This window comes from Chamaea fasciata, unplaced genomic scaffold (assembly GCF_029207755.1).
Source record: "Chamaea fasciata isolate MVZ Bird 193981 ecotype frontalis unplaced genomic scaffold, bChaFas1.0.hap1 SCAF_8, whole genome shotgun sequence".
NCBI classification, from domain to species: Eukaryota; Metazoa; Chordata; class Aves; order Passeriformes; family Sylviidae; genus Chamaea; species Chamaea fasciata.
In genome coordinates this window covers 25940451-25967346 of record NW_027094093.1, presented here as the reverse complement: position 1 = coordinate 25967346, position 26896 = coordinate 25940451, and the positions used below count along the sequence as shown (strand labels likewise).

The window sequence follows — 26896 nt, the reverse complement described above, 5'->3', positions numbered from 1 at the left end:
CACAAACCTGACTTCAGATATTTTCTTCTGAATCCTGGCAGTGCCCCATCTCTGTAGTATCAGCAAACAGACGCAGGCACGCACTGAAGTTACCACCCTTTTTAAACCAATCTGCATATTCCAATTCTCCCAGCAAATCCAAACGGGGAGAGGGGCATGGGGTATCCATTATAATCACTGTGATGAGATTGGTGTTTATAGTTTTAGTTCATTAGGGAGAAATATATGGAGTTGATTCATGAGTTGGCTTCCCTCAACTGCTTCAGTTGTGGAGCACAAGTAATGTCCTTAGTCCCTGTTCTTTTATCCCTACCCATGTTTTATCTGTGAAAATTCTTCATAGTATTTTCTAAATATATTAGCTTAAAGTGTTCTTTTTCATTGCTAAATAGAGCTGACCTTTTAAAACATGCTTTATGCCTATTTCCTTTGTAGATTCTATTATATTTTATTATCAATTTTTCCTTGTAAGAAAGAATATTTTTTTTACTTTTTCTTCCTTTACTTTTGGTGCTGAACTTAACATTGCTTTGTGTGTTGTACTGTCAAAATGGGCCTTTGGGAAATTAATTACTATTGCAGGTGAAGGGTGTTAGGATAAATCCGATAAAAGCATAGTGTTTTTTTATATTTCTTAACCCTCCTCTTAGATTTAATGTATGCCCTGCAGCAGAAGCCAAACTTGATATGATCCTTTCACCCCCCAGCTTGGCCATGCAAGTGAAAAAATACTCTGGCTAATTATGTCCAGTGAATTTTAATTTTTTTGTTAGAGTCCCAGGCTGGGATTAAAAAAATCAAACATTTAGTATTGCATTTAACCCCACATAAATATCTGCAGTGCATTGCAGAGAGAATAATTAAAAAATCCCAACCCCCAATTTGGCATCCATCCTTTTCATTCTCTATAGTTTTTCTATCTTCATTATTCAGTGCCTTCTCTGCAGAAATGACAATTATTTTATAGTGCATATTACTTTCTCTTTGCAGGAAATCCTCCTATGTTTTCCCTTTTTGGTTTTATAGCAATGAGTGGGATGTTTTTGCATCACATTCCTTGAATTTGGATGGTGATCAAAGCTGGAATGAGCTGAAGACATAAGAGGGAATGTCATGGCCTTTTTCAAAATGTTTCTGATTTTGGGTAAATCCCAGGTTTGGGTTGAGAATTGCCCACCTATGTCTCCATCCTCAGCCAAAACAAAGCATTTGGACTGCACACCTTCAGAAGCTGGAAAACCCAGATCTAGATTTTTTTTTCCTTTAAATGCTGCTGGAGAGACTGTCCTGGCTAGTTACAGGGATGTGATGGTCCAGTTAAGTAGTTCTTCTGATGTTTTGTTTCACCTTTAAAAGGTGACTTCAGTGATGTGGGTGAAAATTTTCCCCTTGTCTTTTGTCTCTTTTGCCTGTTTTAGGATTCAGTGGACAAATAGTGCAGGGGTACTGAAGTTTCTTCTAGTTTATGTATTAATTAAGGAAATTGGGAAAAAAAATTCAGAAATTTTCCCTTTCTCGTGCTTGGTACTTTGTAAAGCACTTCGCTTTGTGTTTGTTCAGCAAAAATTAGGATACTGTTAGAAATGTATCTTTCTTTTTCATCATATTGCTCTTAGAGAAATTCTGGGGTTTTTGTACTTCCTCTGTACTAAACCCAAAGCAGAACACTGGAATGGGGTTTGGGGAATGAAAAATGGATGCAGAAGTGGAATGGAGAAGATATGTAAAAATCCACAGGATGTGCAATGCCATGGTAAATTAAAGGCCAGATGTGAGTATGCAAGTAGAATATAATATCATATCTTTCTTTGTTTGATTTTTGCAGATGGCTTTTCTGCTTTTGCTTTGTAAAATGATGAATTCTAAATGGAACAGCTGTCTGTACAGGGTGGTTTATTTGTTTCCCTTTTTTCTTTTTCAAATTTATTTAAATAAAATCCTTTCTGCTGATGCTAAGCCAAACTGTCAGCACTTTTACCTGTATTAAAAATGTAGGTGTTCTAACAACAAAGCAATCAAACCTTAAAAAAATGCTTTTTATCTAAGGCACAGGTAACAGGCTTTTCCTTCGGTGGTGCCAGTCCCAGCACAACCTCCTCCACAGTTCTGTGCTACTCACATGCCCAAGGGCTGTTGACATCAGCGTACAGATCTTTTAAATGTTGGTCTCACAGTGGTATGCAGAACCAAAGTGACCAACAGTGGAAACAATAATACATTTTAAAAGTTCTTTCATCAAGTTTTGCAAATCTCACAAAGAAGAAAAACCGACCTTTGTTATAAACTCTTGAGGGGTATTTTTGTTTTGTTTGTTTTTTACATCAGTTCAGTAGGATAAACTGGAATATTTCCATCATGGAAAAGAAGAATTGTCTGTTCACATTATTCTTATTTCTTGTTTTCTTTGTTCTCCATGACATAATGAATTTAGGAAAGAAAACTTAGATGACTTAAAAATAAAGAATGCCACAGGACTTTTTAGTAAGTTTTTGTAACTTACTTTGAAGTAAGTTTTCTAAAGTTGCAAGAGGAGAGAGAATTTTGAATGTGTGGTGATGAAGAGGAAATGTCTGCTGAGGAAAACCAGAGGTCTTCTTTTGCAGCCTGTTGTAATACTGCTTTTACACACTTGTTCTCTCTTCCTCTGGTTCTGGTAGCTCTTCTTTGTTCCTTTAGTTAAGGGCACCTGGCCCACTATTTTACCACAAAAGGACATTCAGGGGAAAATAAGAGTGGGATATGCTTTCGCAATATTTTTTCTGATGCTCCCAGATCTTCATAGTTTTCCCCTTGGTAAACCTCTAAAGTTGTTTTACGTTGTCTGTCTGGTAGCATTGCTAAATTTCTCTTCTAAATGATTGTCTGGTCTCCCCTTGAAGTCATTTCTTGTATCAAAAATAACCTTTGGCAAGGAACTTCCCAAATTTACAGCTCTGCTCAGCAGGGCTAAAACCCATGCTGCTGCAATTGGCCTCAATCTATTGAGTTTAGTGAAAAAACACCATTTTACTAAAGCAAAACATAGTCTGTTACAGCAACACCTTGAGTTTCATCAGACATATATGCCCACTATGTGAAGTCATCTCTTTTAATGTTAAATTTTGTTAATTATAAATGAAAAAATCTGCTGGCTGTAAATAGGAAAACAAGCTGAAATAAAATTAATTTGATACAATATTTAAGGCAATGCTTTATTGATAGATAATCTTTCAAAATTTCATATTTTTTTGTTATGGCACTGAGTTTTAGAGACTTAGTGCTCATCTAAAAATTATGTATATTTACAGTTTTGATATTTAGGGGGTGTGATTCTTTTTTCTTTCTCTCTGTGATGGTTCCCTTTCCTTCCTCTTTACTTAGGAGGAATAGAGGTTAGTGCTGGATGTATTGTGCTGACTGTAACAAAATCTCAGAGGTGCTTATTGAAAGTACACTGGGTTTATTTCCAGTCAAGTGTAACATCAAATGTGTAGAGCTCCTTTGCCTCCTCACTCAAGTAATTTTGCCATTGTTATTTCTTCATCATTCCCATCAAAGGCCCAAATTTCTCCCCCCTAATGTGTGTGCAGTGTGTCCTTTGATTTCAAAGGAAGCACACATATGGTTTTGGAGATGAATGTTTTCATCCAAGGACAGTGAAGGCTTTCGTGCAGGCTCTGAATATTGCTTGATGGCTAGGGTGTGCATTTTCCAGCTTGGCTGAATGAAGGAAAGAATTATTTGCTTCACTTATTTTTTTTTAGTGTAATTTTTCACTGTGATATATATTATATGAATAAATGGGGAAGATCAGAGTCTCTGGTCTGTCACAAGCTTTATTGAGAAAATCCCTACATTTTTAAGTGTTTCATTTAGGTCACTTGCAAAAATTGAGCAGTTTGTTCTTTTCAATTGCAAATAGGTCAGGGACTGCCTGATGCAAATTTTTGTCTATGACATGTTCTGTGATACCACTGCATTTTTTGTTGAAAGTGTTTGTTTCTACTGGAATGCAAATATTAATTTATATTTTAAATTACATGTGTTTAAATTCTTCAACATGAGTATCTAGGACAGTTCACAGATGGAACAATCTGTGACTTATCCATGCCTTGATTAATTTTAATTATAGCTATTTCTTAATTTTGAGTTCTTTCACAATTAGGAAAAAAATTGCTTCTAATGAAGACACAACTGCTCAGCTAGAATGGGATTATGGTAATTATTAGAGTTGCAAAGAAATTTGTTTCAAAAGCTCTTAGAAGGGTTAGTTATCTGACCAAAAACAAGATCAATGCAGTTGGTGCTAATTAAAGCAAATAGACTAGGGAATAAAAAAAAGATTTAATCCTGAATTTATGAATATCATTAAAAGCTGACATGGTTAGTTTGACTTGCATTTTGTGCATTGTTGGGAGAAGAAAAAGTGTTTGCATTCGTAAGACAAGTAGAAAAAAGAAGTGACCTTCAACTTTCCAAAGTCTTTAAAAGGAAACAGTTTTAAGGGAATAAATGTGGCTAAGCCTCTAATACAGGCCTTTGGCAAACCACAAATGGCTAGTAATTAGCTCTACTGCATTGAGTTAATTAATAAAAGGTAGTTTAAAGTAGGCAAAAAGCATATTTGTCCCTTGCACTGATGATGTAAGTTATGGTAATAACACGGCACTATTCTTTTTATCTCTCCAGAGAGCTCTATTAACATCATATGTTTCTTCTCACCAGCCTCGCTGAGATGTGAATAGAGCTGCTGCTGTACAGGTGACAGAAAGGAGTGTTTATCACTAAATAGCAAGTGGAATTAAAGGCAGTGTGCTGTGGGCAAGGGCAGGCACCACCAAAGTACAAATATGAGTAAATGGGCTCCCAGAGGGAAAATTCACGTATATCACCACAGAGCTGTTGCACCCCTGAGCTTTGCCTCTGGGATGAAGCTGCTGGTTCAGGTATCTGGCAGGGTCCAGCAGGGCACAGCAGGGTGCAGGGCACACCACACAGTCCTTTTTGCACCATCCCAGAAGGCTGCTCCGGCTCTCTTCAGCATCCATCCAAAGCTTTAATTCGCATTTCAGTATTGCCAGGAGTAGGTTTGATAGCAGAGGGGCTGGCTGGGCTCTCACTGTACCAACAGGATGATTGCCCAGCATTGCCAAAATCTCATCCCTTCTCAGAATTCCTGCCGTATCAGGGTAGGGCAAACCCAGAGGTTTTGGCCTTCCCCTTTGTTTCTTTCTTGTTTTAGAAACAAGATGTTCTCCCACAGCAGCGGAAACAGCTTCCTGGAGAGCTAGAAAACTAGGAATGGAATTCTCATACTCGGTCCTCATTTTGTATTTGAGCTCAATGATTAATAGAAGCCATGACAATGATTTTTATAAGACTGATAGATCTTAGAAATGTTTTAAAAAATGTTACAGATAGTTACAAATAACATACTTTCTTCTTGAATTCCTTATTTTTCTAGTATTTGAATAATAAATAATTACTGCAGTAATTGAACAAGCATTTATAAAAATAATTAATCTTTCATGTTAATATTTTTATATGACCTTTATAATTTTATGTATAATGGTATAAATGCCAATCAAGTGAACCTGTGTTCTGGAATGAATCTTAGACTCACTGATAGAGATGAATAGATGTAAGTTTGTATGAATGAGCACAGAGCATATCGAGGACGAGAGGTTGTTCTGATAGGCCTCTGGGCACATAACCTTATGAGTTCATTTGGGTTGTCAAGGTTTGGCAGCTCCAAACAGACTTGGATTCAAGTAAGTTGATGAAAACTTGGCTGGTGAGGCTCAGAAGGCTGGTGAAGATGGCTGTTAGTGACATACAGGTTTTCTGCTTGCATGCATAAAATGGGTTTTCATGGTATGTAATCTAGAAGAAACAGATTGAAAGCCACTGCTAAGGGCAATACATAAATGCAGAAAAAACTCCTAAGGATGAGATGAACTGCAATAAAACCATGTCTTCAGCTAGAGAAAATCAAGATGGCAACAGTGATTTCACACTAACACCCTGGAAAGATCTGGGCACTGAGAGTTTTGAAGCTCAAATTACGGCAAAGCAAATCCTAATGGAGTTCTGTAGTGTAAAGGATAAATTGATTGCCTGTTTCCTTTCCACCCACCCATCACAATTGAATCAGCAGTATAAACAAGTTACTTATTTTTCAAAAGACAGACATACTGTGTAAAAGAGATTAATATACAGTAAGAGGGAAAAAATAAAATGAAAAAAAGGCAAATAAGAGAACAATATGTTTCCATTTAAGCTGGTGTAACTCTATTGCACTGCCTGCATCTCTACCAGGGGAGTTCAGATCAGCATTCACTTCTTGTCCTGGAGATTGTATTTATCTCCCACAGCTTTTATTTCTGTTCATTTCCTGAGCTGCATGCTGTTGTGCCTCTTTCTTCTTTTAATAATTTGTTTCACAATAATACTTCAGAGGCACACCAACTAAAATGAGGAAGAGTACAGAACCCATAATTGAAGCATATTTTTCCTCTCACTTCAGAGATTTGCATGCTGTTAGTGCTACCACAAATGTAACTCAGCCTAATTTTGATAACAGTGGTGCCTTTTTCATCTGAGAACAGGGGAATCTCCTCTGGAATGAGATTTCAATAACATTTTCACGTGCTACTTGCCTCTGTGGTCACCAAGTTCATGACACTTTAATTGCTAACAAGTGGAATGTTTTTATTTAGAGTGATCTTTACCTATCTTCTGGATAGCTTAAATGTTGTTTTCTTTAGTGCTTGGATGTGCATAACAGAGAAAGAAAGAATTATTTCATTACACAGCGATTCAGCCCTGGGAAACTCTTGCCTCAATGAGGAGTTGAGACAGTTCTGTTGTTTTAAACTTTTTCTCTTCTTTCCCCAGCACGTTATTTTTTCAGAAACACTTATAATTAATTACATTTTTTAAAATTGTCTCAATTCAGATGTTTACCCAACTACTGTGAACATGGAGGAAAATGCTCCCAGTCCTGGACCACCTTTTACTGTGACTGTAACAATACAGGCTACATGGGAGCCACCTGCCACATCTGTAAGTAAACCCACGTGCAGTCTTCATTTGTATTATGTCCACATCATAATCAGAGTGTTCATTAGACATTTAGTAGAGTTTAGCTGGGCTGAACTGGCTGATTTTATTCTGTGTTTGGGGCTTTAAGTCATTTTACCACCATGGGCTTTGTTTTTAGATCATATGAAAGTCTATGTTGCAAGAACCCAGTTTTCAACAGTTTATGATTTTGAAATTTTGCTGAACTATTTTCTCGGCTGCTGCTATGAAAAACAATACAGAAATATTCAGCTACTGAAATCAACAGCAAAGGAATATTAAGGTGTCTTAAAAGTTAACCCCCCCCCCCCCCCATCAAACAGTAGAGGCACAAAATGCTTTGAATTCTGGTAAAAGACAGAGAAAGGAAAACCCAAAAAATAAAGCCTTTTCATGCGGTTGACTAAAAGGGAAAATAGAAAATGAAGGTAAACTTCCAGTTCTAACAAAGGAAATAAAGAGAAAAAAAAAAAAAACAGTGAGTAAGACTAACAATTCCAGGAATACAACTGTAACCACTCTGGATGCTTGGTGAGCACTTGGACTGCAGATAGGATGACATTGGTGAGATGGATTTTTTTTTTTCCCTGTTAAACTAAAAAGCAGAAGAGAAGAAAAGGTACTTAGTGGTTTGAAGCTGAGAATATTAGCAACCATACTGTCATTTTGGAGACTTTAATGGTTTACTAGTTAACAGTGAAAGCATTTGTGGGTTATGCAGCTGACAAGAGAGTCTGTTGAGAGATCTGTTCATAGATTTGTCACCTGAACTCCACATTGTAAACCCAAAGGAAGCCAAGGGTTTTGTGTGGAAATCACACCAAGCCAGATGAAGAGAGGGAGAAAAAAAAGGCTGACTTTGTAGTTTTAAAAAGAGGGCTTACTTTCTCTCCATTGCTTTTGTTGTTCCAAAACATGTCACAGCTCTTCAAAGCTTATAGGGCCATAGCAGAGTATTTACACCAGCTCATGACTGGCACAGAACTAGGTGGGCAGATCAGGTGGTGAGAAAGGAGAGGCTCCCTGGGGAAGGAGGAGAGCTGTCACTATTGACTGTCAAAGGTGATTAAGGACTCTCAACTCTGGGCTGCATCTGTGCTGTCGTAGTAGCTTGGGGCCTGAGGCTCAGGATGTCTGTGCCAGCTCAGTGTGGCTTCTGTCCAAAGGAGACCCTTCATTACCACAGAGAACTGGCTCATTATTAGTTTTCCCCACAGACACTTCCATGGAGCTAGTGAAGCCTCCTGCTTCTGTCAACTCGTGTCTGCACTTCAAAGGCGCATACATAGCTGCTGTTATTTAAGGTTCACTGATGTGAAACTGCTCTGAAAAGTTTCTCAGAGAGCTCTTGTGTTAAGCTGTGCACACCTGTGATGTACAGCTATTCACCTGCTCAGCTTATTTACAACTGATTTATCAACAGCTAATTTGATTCCAGATAGATTGTGGAGCCAGCTACCCTGTGAGCCAAGCAGTGCTGATAAACAGCCACATTAGTCTGGAGAAATGCATTCATCTACTTAAAATATACAATGAAACCAATTCAAAGACAGTGGGCAAAGGCAGACTGTTGATAAGAAACTTGCAGAACAAGAGACACTATCACTTTCAGCTGATAGTGGTTGATGTGCAGGAGTACCTTTTAGCAGGTGAATGAAAGGCACAGATTTGATCACAGCATAACTCCAGAATATCCTCAATGTATGGGAAACTCTTCAATCATGTAATTCAGTGCAGTTCTATCAAAGTAAAACATCTAATTCCATATGGTTTGAAACAGTACCTCAAGAGATTTTTATTTTTCTAGAACACTGATGCTGACAGGCCTGAAATTGAACTTATACCACTATGGAGAGGCTATTTCTTTTATTAAACTGCCCGTCAGACCCAAATCCATGCAGCAGCAAGGGAAAGATTTAGCTGGCAATCTGCTGCAAGCAAAACAGTGTGAATTGTTTCAGTGTTGCCTGGATTTCTTTTTTATCTGAGTTACATCACCATAGGTTTTGCCGCATTTTGGTATGGTAAGAAGAGGGTGCCACTGGTTGGAAACCATAAAAAGACCCATTCTTTGTCATGCTTTTAGGAGAAACTGGATGGCATGCATCTCCAAGCCATATTTAATTGGTTTATTTCTCACCACCTCAGACTGGGCGATCTTACCATTTTAAGAACTGAGATCTTGAGAGAAATTGCCCCTAACTTACTGTCATCAAATATGAAGTGTTGAAATACATTTTATGGTTGGTAAATAAACAACAGAAACTTGGCAGAATAAGGGAAACAGAAATTGGCGAACCTGAAACCACTACACTTATTTTTAGTTCCAAATATTGACAGACCACACTGGATCCTGCTGTGAGGAACAGCTAACAATACATACTCTTTTTTCTCCAAAGAATTTGCAGTTTAGTTTCTGAGGGTATAAAAACATGCTGGCACAGGAGATGGAATGCCAGAAAGGCTTCATCAGCATCACAGGTGGCAGTTTCTGTCTAGTAGGTGCATAATTATTTCTAGCCTTTCTTATAACAAAATAGTCATAAGGGAGAGATTAAAAAGAGGAAGAAATTGAGTGCTTGCAGACATGGAGTGACATGGGAGAAAGCAATAATGTGCTTGTTTGAAAAATATAAGGCTATGGCCAAAGGAGTTTGACATTTTTGACAAGGCAAATGTCAGAGTCATGACAGGTAAAGAGATTGGAAATGTGCCATGAAAAGAAAAGATAAATAGTTTGCATTTGATGCAACATAAGGGAATTAGACAGTGTCAGAAAAGAACAGTAAGTTGATAGAAGACACAGCTGGGACAGTTCTTGCAAGACTGTGTCAGATATGTGGGACAAACTTGTGTCTGGCATGTCTGAAAATGGGTAGTTGAAATTCAAGATGTGTGGATGAAGCAAAAGCATGCATATGAAGATATATGGAAAGAACTACCTAACTCTAGACATGACCTTAATAAAATCTTACTAGAGGCAGCTACTTGCCTGCAATCCTCAGGTATCCTTCTGTTCACTTCAAACCCCTTCTGATCCTGAAAGCTCCTAAACCGTCACAAGATGTTCAGCTATCTGCCTCCAGATAGCATCCACTACTGACATGGGGTGTGGTCCTGTCTTATTAGAGTTATTTTGTGGCAGGCAAGTTTCACACTGAAGTGTCATCTGGTCCTGCCTCCATTCTCCTCTTCTCTGAACTTAACTGTAAATGCAAGTAAAATCTTAAAAACTGTTTGTGTTTTCTGGGTTTCACTAGTCTCACTGTTTTCTAGCAGGTAGTTTCTTGCAAAGCTTATTGCCTGATCCATAAGCACATTTCTTTGTTTAGTAACAGTTAATCCTCCTTTGCTAGCTGCCACATGGAATGTTATCAATGCCTTCCAAGTCTGTTGTTTTTTCGGTTTGGTTTTGGCTTTGGGGGTTTTTTCCCCTTTTGGATTTACCTCTCATCATTACACCTTCCAATGCAATTCACATCTTCTCCCTGGCTAGTCACAGCACTGATGAGCCCTTGTGTTTCCATCTCTGTACTCTCTGTAGCTGTGAAACCCCAAAGCACATTCTCAGCCTTGCTCTCACAAATGCATGTGGATGTACAATTTGATGGTAAAGGTAGAATTGGTACTGACTGTCTCCAGATGCCCATTTCACTGCTCATAGTTTGGGGAAACCAGGACTCATGGAATAACTGTATAGGATGTGAAGCCAACTGTTGGTGATTTACATTTGATTGTGTAAGAGTGTTTTTGTGCCTTAGTTTCTCCACCTCTGTTGGAAATAGGATCCAATTTGCAGATACATTAAAAGGTGTGTGATCTATATCATCTCCTGAAATTGTGTGGGCTCTTTCTTTTCAAACTTATTGCTACTTGAGCTTATCTGTAGCTGAGAGAGTGCTTTGAGGATACAATCGTATTTCAATCTCTAAAATGGATGGTTTTGCTTTTTGCTTTATCTTTTAAATGTGCTTCACATAGCTTGCATTTAGGTGGGTTGGAAGATGAGCTCAGCTGAAGCCTTTTGATGATTATACTTTCCCAGTTTCTCCAGTGTGGTGGGTAGCCTGCTGATCTGTCAGGTATTGGAGCAGTCTGATAAAATCCAGATAGGAGAGGATCCATTATGTAATCACATGTGTGAACCATGGCAAAACAGATAATAATGCAATGTTCATTTTCTCTTTTCCTTCTTTAGATACAAACACTGATGTTAGCACACAGCTTGGGGAAAAGGCCTGGGTGGGATTCAGCTAATCTCTCTTTTGATGTCTGGTACTGTGGCATCCAAGTTATGATAGTGGTCTGGTCTCTCTCTATATGTAAAAAGGAATGTGAGCTGCTTTCAGAGCTTAACTAATCTCACTGTGAGATGGGGTGTCCGTGGTTCATGGACTACCTCTGAAGTCTATTATCTGTAGAGGGAGGCCGTCCTAGCTTAGACATAGAGTAGGCAACTGAAGGTAGGTCAAAGTTAGAGGTGGGAAAACCTAGATAACTGACTTACAGACCTTAATTTTTATATATCTAGATACATATGTATATCTATATACATACCTATAAATTAATATATGTATTGATTGAAAGTGTATCGTTTAAAAGCTGCATAGTCATTCCTCTCATATTAATAATTCTTGTAATTATCATGTGATAGTAAGAGCAGTAGACCAGTGTAAAATGGCCCTGAGATACAAAATGTTATAACTTTATTGCAAGATAATGATTAGTAATCTTATCTTCCTGTGAGTTATGCTAGTCCCTTAGAAAGCCTCATCTTGCCCTTCTGTATTTCTATTATTTTTATTTATGATGGCTTTCAGATGGTTTTTAGTCTTGCATGAATTTTTTAATTCCAAAGAGTGCTGAACATTGAAATAAAAGATGTTGAGAAATATAAAATAACGATTTTATTCCTCATATTCAGGGGCTGTCAACATGTCCCAAAGCTTTGCAAGGTGATAATTAACAGAATGTAATTTAATTCTGGGTATTTGCTTTGGTGTATGATCTGTCTCACACATACAGGCATATGTCTTATTGGCCTAGGTAATTGCTGGAGGAAAGAGTCATCCAATAATGGAAATGTCACATTGTCATTGATATGGCGTAAACTTAACATTACTTCAGGCTTTGAAAATGTATTTTTTAATATTAATATGCTTACTGCATATATCATTTTTTATCTGGAAAGCTTAATATAGCTTCAGCCAGATTGTTAGCAGTACTGGAGCTGCATCTTAAAATGACAGCTGAGGGTTTGGTGATTCTCCTGCGTTCCAAGGTAGGGAGATGTGTACAGTTTGCTGGCTGGGCAAATGAGGTGTTGAGAGTTTCATTCTGACAGATGCCTACTAGTGAGTTTGGTAGTGCAATTTGCATGTCCTGAGTAGCCGGTTTTCCTGTCTGAGGTTCTTGGAACAGTTTTTGTTGTTTTTTTTTTTTTTCCATGTGTGTTTAAACACACTGGTTTTCTTTGACTAAAGAAAACACATTTCATATTCATATCAAACCTTCAGTACTGCACTTGGTGTTCCTGCATATTTTTGTTCACACTGTGCTTTTGGAATGTGAATTTTCATTGTTTATTTTGTAATAAGTTACTGTGTTATTAATGCTTTCCCTTCAATGGTGTTCTTTTAAAAAAAGTTGTTCCCTTTGCCTGAGCTTTTAACGCACTGAATATTCCTCTTTGGGACTTCCATGTGAGGGACTCACCCAGCGCTGTTTGAAGCCAGCCCTCCTCAGGTGTGACCATCCCCTGGGGGACACACGGACTTTCCAGCAAGACCGAAATACCGCGCTTTGCACGGCACCCTTCACCTCTTTGATTACTCCTGTCCCCCCAACACTACCCTAACAATGGTCCAGCTCTCCCTGGCTGCTTTCCTGCAGCAGCAGGACTTGCAGGGGACCTGCACCAGTGCTAGGCTGAGGTCTGTGATTGTCACAGCCACCTTCCAGCCACAGCAGGGAAGTGACAGGGGAGGATGACTTGACACGACCTTTCCTGCCTTGTCCGGGGGGAGCCTTAGCTTGGATGGTAGGAGGTTGTCTCATAACCAGGTGAAATGGGAGTGTCTCTCCTGAACAACCATTTAAGTGACCCTGTGGTAAAAGGCATTTCAATTCTATCTATGGAAATAACATATTCTTTATCAGTAAGTGCATATTTTAAAAAGGAAAAAATAAGCCGTCTGTCATCCAGGCACGTCACAGCAGAGACTGCATTATTCTGTCAAGAGCAGAGCTGTCACAATCCAGGTTTTGAGAGTACATTTTTCTGGCATTTAACAAGACAATTGTATTTTAAGGGTGAGAATGATGATCATTCCCTGAGTTCATAGCTGTACTAATCACTCTGTTGTTGAAATAAGAAACCTGCCATTGCATATTGCTTTATATTTATTTAGAAAAATCTTTTGTTCATTGCTCTTTACTCCAGGTCTGTAAGAGCAGATCTGTCAGGCCTGAGGTACACGAGCAGAGATTGAAATAGTCATCTCTGCTCTGCCTCCAAGAGCTCTGAGCATATTGTTGAGAATGCTTAATTTGGCCTGCTCAGCAGTTGTGTATATCTGTTTTCCCAAGGTCAGTCTATAGCTGGTTGAATATCCTGGCAGAATCCCCAGCTCTTACTGGCCTCTCCAGTCTAACCAGTACATAAGTTCTCACCTCTGACTACAATAATAATTATCATTATAGGGGTCATTATTACTCTTTTTGTCTAAAGTGCAAAGAATTACAAAATTATTTCATGAGTCTGAAATGGTGTTGCCACAAGTATTCTGTTTATATTTTTTCATGACTTTACAATTTTTAGAGATGATAAAAGCAACTCACTGCTGCTACATTTTAGGTGGGAAGTGGACAGTGTCAGCACCTCCTAATGAAATCGAGAATTAAATTTCTTTAGGTTTCTTTAATGTATTTTATTTATTATATCACCATAAAATGTTCTATCCCTCTGAGAAATTGAAAATTATCAGCTACTTTAATTAGATGATGAGAATCTAATCTTGAAGTGGGAATACTACAGGATTCATTTTGGTAATCATGACTGGTACATCTTAAATTCTGAATCCCTAGCTCACATTTCATGCAATGAAATCAATTTCTAAACTAATTGGGAATAGAGTTGGAACAAAATATTGGGAATTTTAAGGTTTGCTTCTATTTTCTGAGGAAAGTTTTCTTGGTGTCCATTAAATCTGAAAAGGAGAGAGTCCTTTGAGGAAAAAAAATCCAAGCAAACAAAAATTGCTTTCCGTTTGGAACTTAACATTCTTGGTGGTAACCAGATTAGTAACATGCTGCTGGGTGCTGCAGAGAAAGATTCACCTTGCCTGGTCTTCCCAGCAGCAAAACTGAACAGTGTAACTGTAACCTTTACATAGAGTCCAACAGCAAGCAGGATTTTAAATATGGGGTGAGAGATGCATCTTACTGGGTGAATAACAGGTTCATTCACCTGTTGAAGAGAGGAGGCTTTAAATATGTTGCTCCTTTGAGGGTTATTTGCAGAAGTTCAAGGCTTTGTGCAAAGAATGGCCTTTCTGGTTTTAGCAAAAGTAGAACTGGAGGTGAAAAAACAAAAAGGTGGCCTGAAAGAGAGCGGAGATTTCATAAGTTAGGAACATGAGGGCAAAGGAAACAGCTAAGAGCTTAGGAGCTGAGACCATCTAAAGGCTCATCTGCTGAGCAGCTCCACAGTAGAACAGGAAACCCGTGCTTAGCAAAGGCTGCCATGGAGACCGCACATGAACTACATAGGGCAAAAGTAAGATTGGAAGCCAGATATCAATATAATAAGGGGCAGTCAGTGAAAAACTGGACAAAAAAGATATTATATTGGAAGAAATGGAAGTTTGACCTTGGAAATGTTTGTGCTGAGCCACGTACTGTTATAGATTTCAGCTATGGCAGGGGTAAAATCACCTCTGGTTTAAGGACTGTAATTAAAACAGTTGGATTAACAAGTTCAAGATACTTCAGAGAACTGAACAGTGATGCAATTGCTCATTTAAAACCATTTAAAACCTTTCAGGCTTGTGAAGCTGACTGAATAAATGATGAATTTTCAACTGCAGACCCCAAGCCAAAAGAGACCCCAGCACTTTCAGACCTGACTGTGGAGTAACAGAGAGTTCCTGCATGTGTTGTGGCTGAGCAGCCATAAGGCTCTTGATGCAGAAATTAGAAAATTAAATTCTAAAAGGTTTTTATACATAAAAGATCAAAAAAGGGTTTTATTATAATGATACTAAAATTGGATAATGCTTTTCTGACACTGAAGTCTGAATCATGGATCTATAGCTTGAACCATGACCAATCAAAGTGAATATTTATAGTTTTTCTAGGATAGTTCTGTGGGGGGGTGTAGTGTGTGGCTTGAAAAAACATGGGATGTATACATTCCAGAGCCATAGTTTTGATTTTTGAGCTTATGAATGTTTATATTGCAGAAAATATGAGAAAACACGTAGAATTGGGTGATGTTGTTCTGTCTGGGGATAAAGTGTTTATTTTGTGAACACTGATCAAAATTTGACAGGTGATTTCCTAAGCACCTGCGAAGATGAACAGTGAGAACTGAAGGAAAAGGTAGGCACTATGATCAGTGAGTAAAGCAGTGCTATAAACGAATGTTCTGATGTGATGAGCTGTTGATCTGGAAAGCCAGTTCAGCTTGAGGTACTTGAGACTGAAAGAGATACCTGAGGGAGAAATTTGGTATATGTGTTTCACATAGGATTATGAGGAGCTGGGAGATAGATACCTTGAACTCTGTCAGTACAGTGCATGCCTGCACACCACCAGCACAGCCCATCCTAGCAGGTAGGCAAGAGCACAGATAGCACTTACTTAGAGAAGCAGCTCTTGCTCTGAAGGATGTGGCTCTCAGGCTGCACCACTTTCAGCAGCCAGCTCTGGAAGGATTTTAAATTTCTTTGTGAAATACAGCAGTAGCCTTTTAAAAAAAACAACCTTATAGAGCAGAAATGTCAGCAGAGGGTCCATCCAATGTTATAACTTACAAGTAATTCTGGCAAAAAAAAAAAAAGGCAATGAAAGACATCCTTTGTGAACAAGTAAAACAGATATTTCTGATGTTGTTTCCCTTACTAAATCTGGGACCTTGGAGTCAAGCTGTTTCTTGTTTGGGTTTCGTGGTGTAGCCAGTTACCAATAATAGCCCTGTGACACCTTATACACTGGGGTTTTTTTGCTTTTTTTGTTTGTGAGGTCCAGGCCGAGCTTGCAGGGGTTGGTGTGGGTTCATGGGGCTGCTGACATCGCTTTATGTCGAGCGCTATCAGAATGCAGCCCCGTGAGTCAGCTCCACCCTGCTGCCTGTGGGAGCTGCAGTGCCTCTGCTGCCTGGCAGAACAGCTCCCTCCCAGAAGGGCCCCAGGAAACACAGCAGGGGCTTAAAGTCCTGAATTGTGATCTTCAGTGTTTCTGGCTCGCTGAAACAAATGGTGCTGGAAACCATAATTTTATCTTAGTGGATGGTGTTAGTCGAAATTAGCCAAAAGAAAACCAAAAGAAAAAACCCAAACCAAAAAAAAAAACAAAAACCAAAACAAAACAAAAAAAAACACCACAAAAAAACCCACAAAAAACCTACAAAAAAAACCCAACTCCCCCCCCAAAAAACACCCAAAAAACCCCTACAAAACCAAACCCAAGAAAAACAAAACAAAACAAAACAATTTAAAAAAAACAAACCAAACCAAAACAAAAAACAACAATGGGAGAGTTGGAGCAGGAAAGCTGATCTTGCTTCTATGAGACAGAAAACAAGTTCAAGGTTTTATTTTTGAAATTATGTTTTTTAAAAAGTATTTTAAATATGAGAAAACAAGCTTTGCATGAACAGCCTATCAGGAATGCCATTTTTGTTGTTTCAGTCCCATTAGGGTGAACATTTTACAAATTTGAAAGGAAAAAAATTTGAAGGAATAAAAGTATAAACACTATTGAAATACTTTATGGAAAGGAATAAAATCACTATTTTCTATTTTTTTTTACTTGAAAAATTTAAAATACTGTTAAAAATAACATTTGAAAATTCTTGGTGGGTTCTACTCTGAATGAACTGATGAATACCTCTCCTTTATTAAAAACGTGCAATTACTACAAATGCTGTTTGCCATTGAAATGTGTGCACCTGTCAGCAGTTCCATCATTACCTTTGGTGATGGCTTTTTGAAAGTGGGGCCTTATATTCCTAAATGGTTGGTGACTCTTTAATGACAATTACAATAATGATTTCCCTAGCATTCCCAAAATGAACACAACCCCATCTACACCAGAGAAGCCTGACACAAAACAGAACAGAAATATGAAGGCAGCTTTCAAAGTTGAGGTTCTGGTCTTAACAGTCACAGCTGTTTGCCTGGTTTTTACTTTCATATGATATTTCTGATTGCAAAAAGAAAATAAGGACTGCAAAGAGATCTTGTCTTTCATGGACCAATAAAATGGCTTCAAGTTGTTGTTACTAGCATAATAGGGCCTTTTTCAGCAAATGGAATTGCATAACTTTATTCCAGAGCAAGCAATCATCTCAGGCCACCATCTCTGTTCAAAGGCATTGAACAGAGCTTGGAATGGTTGGTGCACTCAAAATGTCTGTAGGGGCATCTGCCAGTGACTGAAAAACAAAAAAAATTTTCTTCTTGATACATTATATATAGAAAAAAATAGCAAAAAAGAGAATTAAAATCAATGGCCCATCCACTTTCAGTCCAGAAGTGTGCAGTGCCAAATGCTGCACATACAGACATGTGAAACTCTGTGTGCAGGTATGAAATAAACTGCCTACCAAAACCGCTTTTCACTAATCATGATGGAATATGTTTTATGTGCTAGAGCTTGAGGTTTATAGCCTTTTCCCATTTCTTCTGCTGCTTCCCAGTATGTAGTGCTGGATTTCTCAAATAAGTGAAAGGCAAACATACCAGGATGGATTTCCTTCTGGCAGACATAACTGTAGTTTTATGGAAGCTTGTGTATCCTTTCAGATTTATACCAGTTGAGCACCCTTAGCCTTATTTCTAGCTCTCTATAGCCTTTTTTTCCCTAAAGTTACAGTGACAGAGGGGCCATCTAAAGGTGAGTAGATCATCTCTGTTTGAATCTGCCCACATTATTAATGGCAGAATCTTCACATCTTTCCTTACTAATTTGTAAAAAGTAGATCTGGGCTCCAGCCAAAATGACAGTCAAGAAGAAGAACACTTAGGAAGAACAAGTTGTGATGAAGAATGAGATTTGCTGTGCCAGTTCACTGACAACATATTTGTTTTATGTCTCTACCCCTTGCACCGTCCTTTGTCTTCAAAAACACTCAGCAAACAATTCAGAGGAGGCAATTGGCATATTCCCTAATGAGACAAGATAAAGTGTCCTGTAATGACGATGACAGCAAATTCACTAAGTGAACTGCAGTTTAAGAACTTTGCAAATTGTTCAAACCATGATTCCTTGGTTGCTTACTTAATTGCCTGTTACCATCTCTCTGCTGACCTCCATATGCCCACTGCTTCTGTCAGCACTTCTGCAACTCAGGGACTCTCTGTCAGCCCCTCAGGTTGTGAACACTGGAAGGATAGGTTCTGGTTTGGGGATTTTATTTAACTTGAATTTAATATGTGTTTGTGGCCAGCTGTCACAGTGGGAATTTAGAGATATTCTGGCCTCCTACCATGCTTGAGTACATCAGGCTGTAAGGAAAAAGCTTTCCTAATTCTATTTATTATGGCATGGATGCTAATTAAGGCACTATCTCATCAGGTGCTGAGTACCTTAAGCAGCTTCTTAACCCTGGGAACGATAGTGCTGTGCTTGTTTAGCACTCAGTGGTGTTCTGTCTGCTAAAGATACCTGGTCAGGCAAGAAATGTGCAAGGGAAAAGCATATTTTGGTGAGTGTACAAGTGATTGAATCCATAATCATTTGATGATTTTAATCCATAGTCAGTTTGGACCAGGGCCCCTAGAACTGTGGTTCTATTTTGTAGGCAGAAGTGAAGAAATGTCCAATATGTAAGTGATGAAGTATCTTACATCATTCTTCTGACAAGGCTACTTCAGGGCTTACCATTTATGCCTTTTGGAAAGTTTCATTAGAGAAATTTCTTTAAGGGAATGAGGGAAAAGGAGGGATGTGAGTCTGTGTGTGCACAGGAGTGGGAGTAAGGAGCTATTCCTGCTGCTGTGGAGCAGTTGCTGTCTTCTGCAGGGGTTGTGTTTAGAAGTGGTGAGGAAGTGCTGGCCCTGCCATCAATCTGCAAAGGTCTCTGAGTTCCTTTCAGATGAAAATCATTGGGAACTTTGCAGTTGTATTTACAGCCTCAACACAGCAGTCATAAACTGTTATGGAAAATAATTTTGCCAGTATAATCAGGTAAAGTGTTTAAGCAGGTGGGGAGAAAAAAAAATCAGCTCTCCTGAAATGAGATGTAAAGTTCTTCTTCAAGGTCCAGGATCATACATGTGACTTTCTGATACCTCTGGACTGCCTCTCTGCAGGAGTTTTTTCCTTGCCCCATATGAAGTGACAGTTACATCTTTCCTGAAAATATGCCTCAAATACACAGATTGTACTGACCTCTGGGTTTTCTTCCTTCTTTTCTTGCTTTCGGTGACCTGCTGTACTTGTTTTATTAAACACTTGGACTTTCATGGGCACTGCTACTCTGAGAGAAGAATGTTGATAAGCACAAAGAGTTGGTTGTATAAAATTAGGTCTAAAGCATAAAAATATCACCTAGGCTGGGGACCATGTATGAGCTTGCTGCTGGAGGACAGTGGATTTAATTTGCATAATAGACTATGGTAGGGCTTTAATGCTTCCTGCTAACCTTATCCTGCAGGGATGGTGAGAACTGGCAAAAATATCTGTGTTGTCAAGAGTTAAGTGTATGCCTGGGTGTGTAAATCATGTGTACCTGTGTGTATGTAGGTATGTTTTTAGAACACCATAAATGGATGAATATCTGTATCCCTCCAGAACTAGATGTGTCACATTTGAAAGCTCATATCCCTTTATTTATTTACTTCAATCCAAAATTAAGCAAGTAACTGTATCTTTAAAGCCACCCTGTATTAAGTTCAAAGAATTAGTTAAAAAATATCTGATTTTGAGTATGGATTCAGGCCCAAATGCAGTAAGATTTCACATGTTATTCAGCTGTGTGCTAACAGGGTATGTTATGACAATAATTGACACAGAATTCATGTATAAAACGGGTCTGTCTGTGTTCTGTCTGTCTGTGAGGCAATCACTCTCTCTTTCTTTTGAAGCTGTCTATGAACAATCCTGCGAGGCTTATCGACACCAAGGGAAGACATCAGGTTTCTTCTACATCGATTCTGATGGAAGTGGACCACTGGGACCACTCCGTGTTTTTTGCAATATAACAGGTAATGACCTAACCTTGACTTGGCTGCCTGATGTCGGGTCTAATTTGATTAGAGGTGGTCGGAGTAGAATGATAGACATGTCAATAATGCGGCTCAGTAGTGGGGAAGAAGCAGGGAAGTTTTAACCAAGGTTTCACTTTGAGATGTTTCCTTAAATAAGATCCATGTAAAAGTGATTTTTAAAATAAGTTTGAAGGACTTGCCTTGCTAAATGATATGTACAACAATTTCTGCACCTTTTAAAGGGCACTTCATAGTATCATAACTTTTGATGAGATGTTTGTTTTCTACTAAAGAGGTAGAAACTTAGAATCCAAACCATTCTTTTGTAATTGAATGGTTCCTCTGCTTTATTAGAATATGAGACCTAGGAATTATTAAATTCCTCTCACTGAGCTAGCTATAAACCCTTCTAGTCTGACGAAGGCAGCAATGCATCCCCTCGTACAAGTGTGCTTCCTTTGCCATTCCATAGATTGGAAGCCTTGATTGTCCCTGGTATTTGTATGAAGGAGAATGCATGATGATCTTAGGAGAAGGGACACCAAAGAGATGAGTAGCAGAGCAAGAGCCTAGCAAGGTGACCTGTTTGTTGAGAATTCCTTACCTTACAGTTCCATAGGATTGAAATAAGAATTGTTTCAAATGAACAGACCTGTCTGGCAAATTCTTCCCATAAGTGGGTCCTGTTTTGTACATAGGACTGTCAAGCCAAGAGCCTGAGAAAAGATAACATGGCCCTTACTGTGGATGGGGATAGATGGTAGGGCTCTCTGTCTGCTTTTTATATTTTAAATGGAGGTGAAATTTCCCACACCATCTCCTGTTTGGCATTTTTTGCTTCCTGTGGCCAGGTACGGATGAAGGAATGTTTTATTACCCTTTCTAAATTGCTAATTCTGGCTGAACTACTTTGCCACATATCACCTCCACAGTCAGTGCTGAAAACTGAGGACTCAGGACATTCATATTTTATCTTTAATCTCCTTGTACTTAAAGTGCTTCAAATTAAATTTTCATTTTTATTTAATTGAGCAATTATTATGTTAATTAAATGCACAAAAGTTAACTATTAAGTATGTTTTTTATTCAAGTGTAACAAATATTTAATAAGATGTGTCTCCTTCACTGTTGAATCTCTTAAGAATTGAAACAGAGTTTCACCTTTCTATCTGAATATCCTTCCTTGATCTTCAATATGGGAAATGTGCTCATTTTCATTATTTATCATATAAATATGTGTGATCAAAACATTGTCAGTGCTTTTTATCTCAGCTGAAGAAGTTGGGGTTTTTACAAACACCTTGCATTTGCTTTCCTCCAATAAACTTTACCTGGCAGAAGTCCAGAAGGCACATACCTGATTTTCTCTCTATCTGTAATGAACTTGCTGACATTCTCATAGCATTGGTTATGAGAAAAGTGGAGGTGGGGAAAACTGGCAGAACCTCCTAGCCTGGAAAACCTATGCTTCTGTTTCAACTAAATATTGTTTGGGTGCCTTAATCACAAGAGCTTCTTTTCTCTCTGGGAACTTCCCTTATTGTTATTCTCATAAAAATTGTTTACAGTAATCGATTAAGTGCAAAGTAGGAAAAAATTTACTTCGTGTACACAGGGATGGATTCTCAATTTGCTTCTTTTTTAGATGATGCTTCTGCTTAGTTTTCCAAATGTAGGCCATATTCAGGGAAAGGCGAAATATTAAATTCTCTGTTGTTACACTAGGTACATACAAGGAACAGAAAAAATATTATTGTTTAGTGACATAAATCTGTACCAGACCTCCTGTGAATGGGAAAACGTGGGTGGTCATGAATGTAGACGGCTTCCATGTGTGGGGAGACTAAACAAATTAAAAAGATGGTTGGGGGTAACTGTCACAGGAGAGCATGGAGATCATGTGCAGCATAGAGAAAACACATAGAAATTGATTCTTTTTCATCATAGACGAGCTAAGGGACACTTGAATGATTACATAGCAGGCTTTTGGAGTTTTTTGTTTGCTTGCTTTTTACTGATGCAGTGAATTCAACTTGAAACCACCATAGGACAGGAAGGAGGCTGATAGATAAAGAGAGGGAGTAAAATCCATCTGGAAAAAGCCCCAGCCTTGTCTGATAGATTCAGAAGGTGCAAGTAAACACAGAGGGAAGGTTGCAGCTTCCCACTCAGGCATCTGTGAGGCAAAGACCATTGGGAAATGGGAATGAGCTTCAGGAAAACCTTTTGGCTTCCTTGGGTATCTCTTCACCCTCAGAGGCAGAGGTGGGCTCCTGGGCTAAATAAAGCTTTTATTTTACTCAGGCTGGCAGTTCTTTCTGTATACAGTTCAAGAAGCAGTAACCTTTTTATGCCAAAATGTGTTCAAGCTGAAGAATTTGAAGGTGGAATGGAAAATTCAGGGCAATGACTCATTTAGTGTTTTTAAAAGTGGAGGTGCAGAGAGCTAATGCCTTCTGGGAATTACAGTGCCTTTAATCTGTAAAGGATGAATTCAAAGAAGAAATCAGACCATCAGAAATGAGCAGCATCATTGCATTTAAAGAAAAGTGTTTTTTCTTAATGTTCACTTACATTTTTTTAAATTCTTTCTAATTCTAATTTAAGTTCTTTCTATTTTTTTAAGGTTCTTTCTAACAGCATTTTTTACCTGTTTAATTGAAGGGATTCAGATAGGGAACTTGTTTGTAGCCAGTTATTAGCTGGGGCAGATAAACACCAGGTTTCTTGCATATTGGTGTCTGGTCATAGGTATCCAGTGTCTGATGTGGATATGGAAATATCAACATTACAAGTTAGTTTACTGTGTTTATTTTTGCAGTGGTTTCTCTTTAGCCTGTCAACTTTAGCAGCCCACTACTGAATAGAAATTCCGAATAAAGCAGAAAATTGTATTTGTGTGTGTTGAGAGGGAATTGGACAGTTATACAAAGAGGGAGAGAGATAAGAGAAAGGAAATGTTACAGGGATGAAAAAAGTATAAAAAATATAAAGTCAATTTTCAGCATGGCAGGAAATTTAACAGTAGTGTCACAAAATATCTGATGAATAGCTGATAATAGAGTGGGTAAATGTACTTATCCACTGAAGAAGTGGCTGAAAAAGCAAGGTGACAAAAACTGTAGATGACATGCTACTATTTAATAACATGCTTATTGGTCAAGAAGGGAGAAGAAGCACTTTAAAAGGATCTTACCTGGGGGGCTGTTTACTTCTATAAAAGGTAAAATATGTTGTTGAAATAGGAGGTTGTCAGGAACACTAATATATCTAATTAAAGGCATAGAAAGATATCTGTACAAAGAGAGGTTAAAAGTAAATAATCCAGGACTATTTAGAATGGGAAGACTCAAAGTGAACGGGCCTGACTGACAGAAGCAATGCTCATTTGCATTTTCTTACTATAGGAGAAGAGAGACAGTTCAATGACAGTGAAAGACAAAAACCTCGAAACTAAATCTAAGAGGAAAAGACAGCTCCTTATTAACATAATGTTTTCTTCATCTTATATACCCGTTGTCTACAGAGCAAAGTCACTTTCACAGGGAAATTCATCTTTTGTAAGAAACCCTGAGGAATCCACACCAAATATGCATCTGTGCATGAGGAAGTGAACCAACGTGTGCCCAAACCATGACTGGGTGTAGGTGGACACCATCCCATTCCATGAGGATGTGAATGGAGCCATGCAGGGATTATTAAATTGGGGTGGTTGCATTGAGTCATGTGGGAACACATCTGGCATTTTTCCAGGGCCATCCACATGGGAATGTGGGCTAGCTGTGCTTGCTTTTCCTGGGTCTCCAGTCATCCATGGGGGTCTATAGCCACACCTTTTTGACATGAAGTGCAGAAAGGATGTATTGTGTCATGTTTTGGGGTAATGAACAGCCACCAGGGCTGGGAAAGATTTTTGTTGTAGGCTGGTTGTTCGATAGCCTACTTGAATTAATCTTAGTTGAAGATTCATAACAGTCAATAGAAAAGATGACTGATAGACCTTGTGAACCTCAGATCTGGCAGTCTTTCTGTCATTGTGATGCTTATTTTTTTCATGCTGCTTAGAAATCTATTGGGCTGTCTGGAGTACTACTTAAATGCTAATAACCATGTTCTCCAGGACAGAGCCTATAGACGTGCAATCTACCTCTATGTGCTTGTTTTGCTATCCTGTTTGAAAAGTCAAATGACCTTTTCTCATCTCCTTCTGCATAAATTTTACCCTTGAAATTTGAAAGATTTGCTTACACTACATTTGAGTCATCTTGTCACTGTACTTCTCTACTGATGCTGTTTTACAGTATTCAGACCCTGGGCTATCAAATCAGTTATGCTTAGAAATAGCCATGACTAGATCAATGGTTCAGTTTATCTTTGCTAGATATTTTTCCAGTCTTCAAATAGTTTGCCTTTCCTTTCTTTCCTTTTTTTTCTTCCAGGACTGCAGTTTGGGGAAAGATGCAACCTTATCTCAGGTCTTGCTGCTGGTCTAAGATCTGTTTTTGAAACTGCCACGGTGAAAAAAAAAATTAACAAAAATATATCTCTACTTGTTGCAGATAATTTCTGTTTTGTAGTCTCATCTCAAAGTGCAAACACTGCTAATTTCTCTCATGCAGGACAAAGGAAATTTTATTTTCTCTGTCTCAAAAAACTGTATAGAAACTGTGTCTAAATCTCAAAAAAGTAAGGGATTCTAATAAGATGTGAAGCAGATTGTCAAAGTTATGCTAAATTTTCTTTTTAAATTGTGTCCTTTTTTTTTAATTCAGCTAACAATGATTAAAATTTTTATTCTTCCATATAGTACATATCCCCATTGATGGTCCTAAAACAAGCAACTGTATTGTTGTCCATGACATCCATCTTTCCCCTTGTTTACACATGTGAATCTCAGTTCATCTGCTTATGTAATTCCTTATATATTCATCTGCTTATATAAATCCTCTATTTTCCATAAGACACCATCTCCTTTTACTTTGTATAGCAATTACACGGATGCAGGAGTCACTGTGTATTCAGCCCTTCTTGCATTTCTTTTGGACTTGGGAAATTCTCTTGTGAAAAGGAGGGCTGCCCCTGGGCAGGCTGGAGGAAGACCACAGAGAAGGAGGTCATGCCCTTAGTTCTGCTTTTGATACCTGCTGCTACAGGATTTTGCAACAACAATTTAAATAGTCAAAATCCCTCTACCCTGTAGCTTACTGTCTGTAGTTATGATTGACTTTATCACAAGAGAAAACAACAACTGGAAATTCCTTACAAATTATTTACTACTGTTTAGATTAAAGGCAGCTCTTAAAGATTTACAGTTTATCCCTCAAACACTGCAGGTCTTTTGGCACACTGTAGTTTTGACAATTGACATGTTTCTCTTTTGAATTTTCATTAAATATTCTTCCCAAACCTTACAGAATGAAAAAATCTTTAATGTGAATATTATGTCAAAGGCATTGTGCTGTCAGCAGCTGCCTTGCTGCTTACAATGAAATTGTTGTTTTTTGAATGAGCATCACGGCAGAAGTCCTGAAGGCTGCCTTCACTGTCACACTAGTAGGTGTCCCCTAAGGAAGTTCTAATACTGAAGAATGTAACTAGGTATTTTTCTCTAGCCATTACCTTTTAACAAAAGTTTACTGCAAATTAATCCCTCTCCTGCTTCATCTGCAGTGCTCAGAAGTTAGAAGTAAACTGTGTCTCTGTCCAAGTCACTCCAGTTGTCTTGGTTTCAAGGGGTGGACCCATTTGCCCCAGACATGGGCATCTCCTGCCCTGCTGCAGCCCTGCAGGTATCACCCAACCCTCCTGGTATGGCAACTGAAGAACAGCAGGTTTGCTGTGGGCTCTTCTTCTTGTCTGCCAGGCTCATGCAGGTATCAAGACATGTGAAACAGCAGAAACCTGATTTGAGTCTGTCAACACTCACCCTAGATGAAGGAGACTGAGGCAGAGTGCAGTGAGTGGAGAAGTGTCCACCGTGCACTACAAGGTAGATCAGTGACTGCCTCTTCAGTTTTTGGAGAGGAAAATTTCTCACTGCTCATTTTCAGATACCCTCTGTTAAGGAACTACTGAAATGGAGGATCATCAGGAAGTAGGCAGGACAGTGGTTTGCCAGCTCTGGGCTTCAGCACAACATGGGGGAGGAGGGTGCAAGATGTCACAAAAGTGGGGTTATGTTGTCATCCATCAGAGACATCTGGCATGGTCATTCTGCTGAGAATTGCCTTGAATGCATTGCTGTGCTTCTGCACTGGATGGACATGGCTGAATCAGAACTCAGGAGGAAGCAGATGAGCAGGAAACAACCTTCAGAAGCATTTATTGCTGGGTCAGCCAGCAGAAAAATAAAAGTGGATATAAAAACAGTAATGAGATTCTTTCAGAGAAGACTCAGAAAA

At 38.6% G+C, this 26896-nt stretch overlaps 1 protein-coding gene across 1 annotated transcript in view; it reads left to right on the top strand.

Moving 5' to 3' along the window:
- CNTNAP5 (contactin associated protein family member 5) overlaps positions 1 to 26896 on the top strand; it is a 268431-nt gene that overhangs the window by 156113 nt on the left and 85422 nt on the right. Inside the window, exons 11-12 of the mRNA XM_066190217.1 lie at positions 6938 to 7044; positions 20373 to 20492. Of these exons, the coding sequence (XP_066046314.1) occupies positions 6938 to 7044; positions 20373 to 20492 (227 nt within the window). The remainder of the gene's footprint in view (positions 1 to 6937; positions 7045 to 20372; positions 20493 to 26896) is intronic.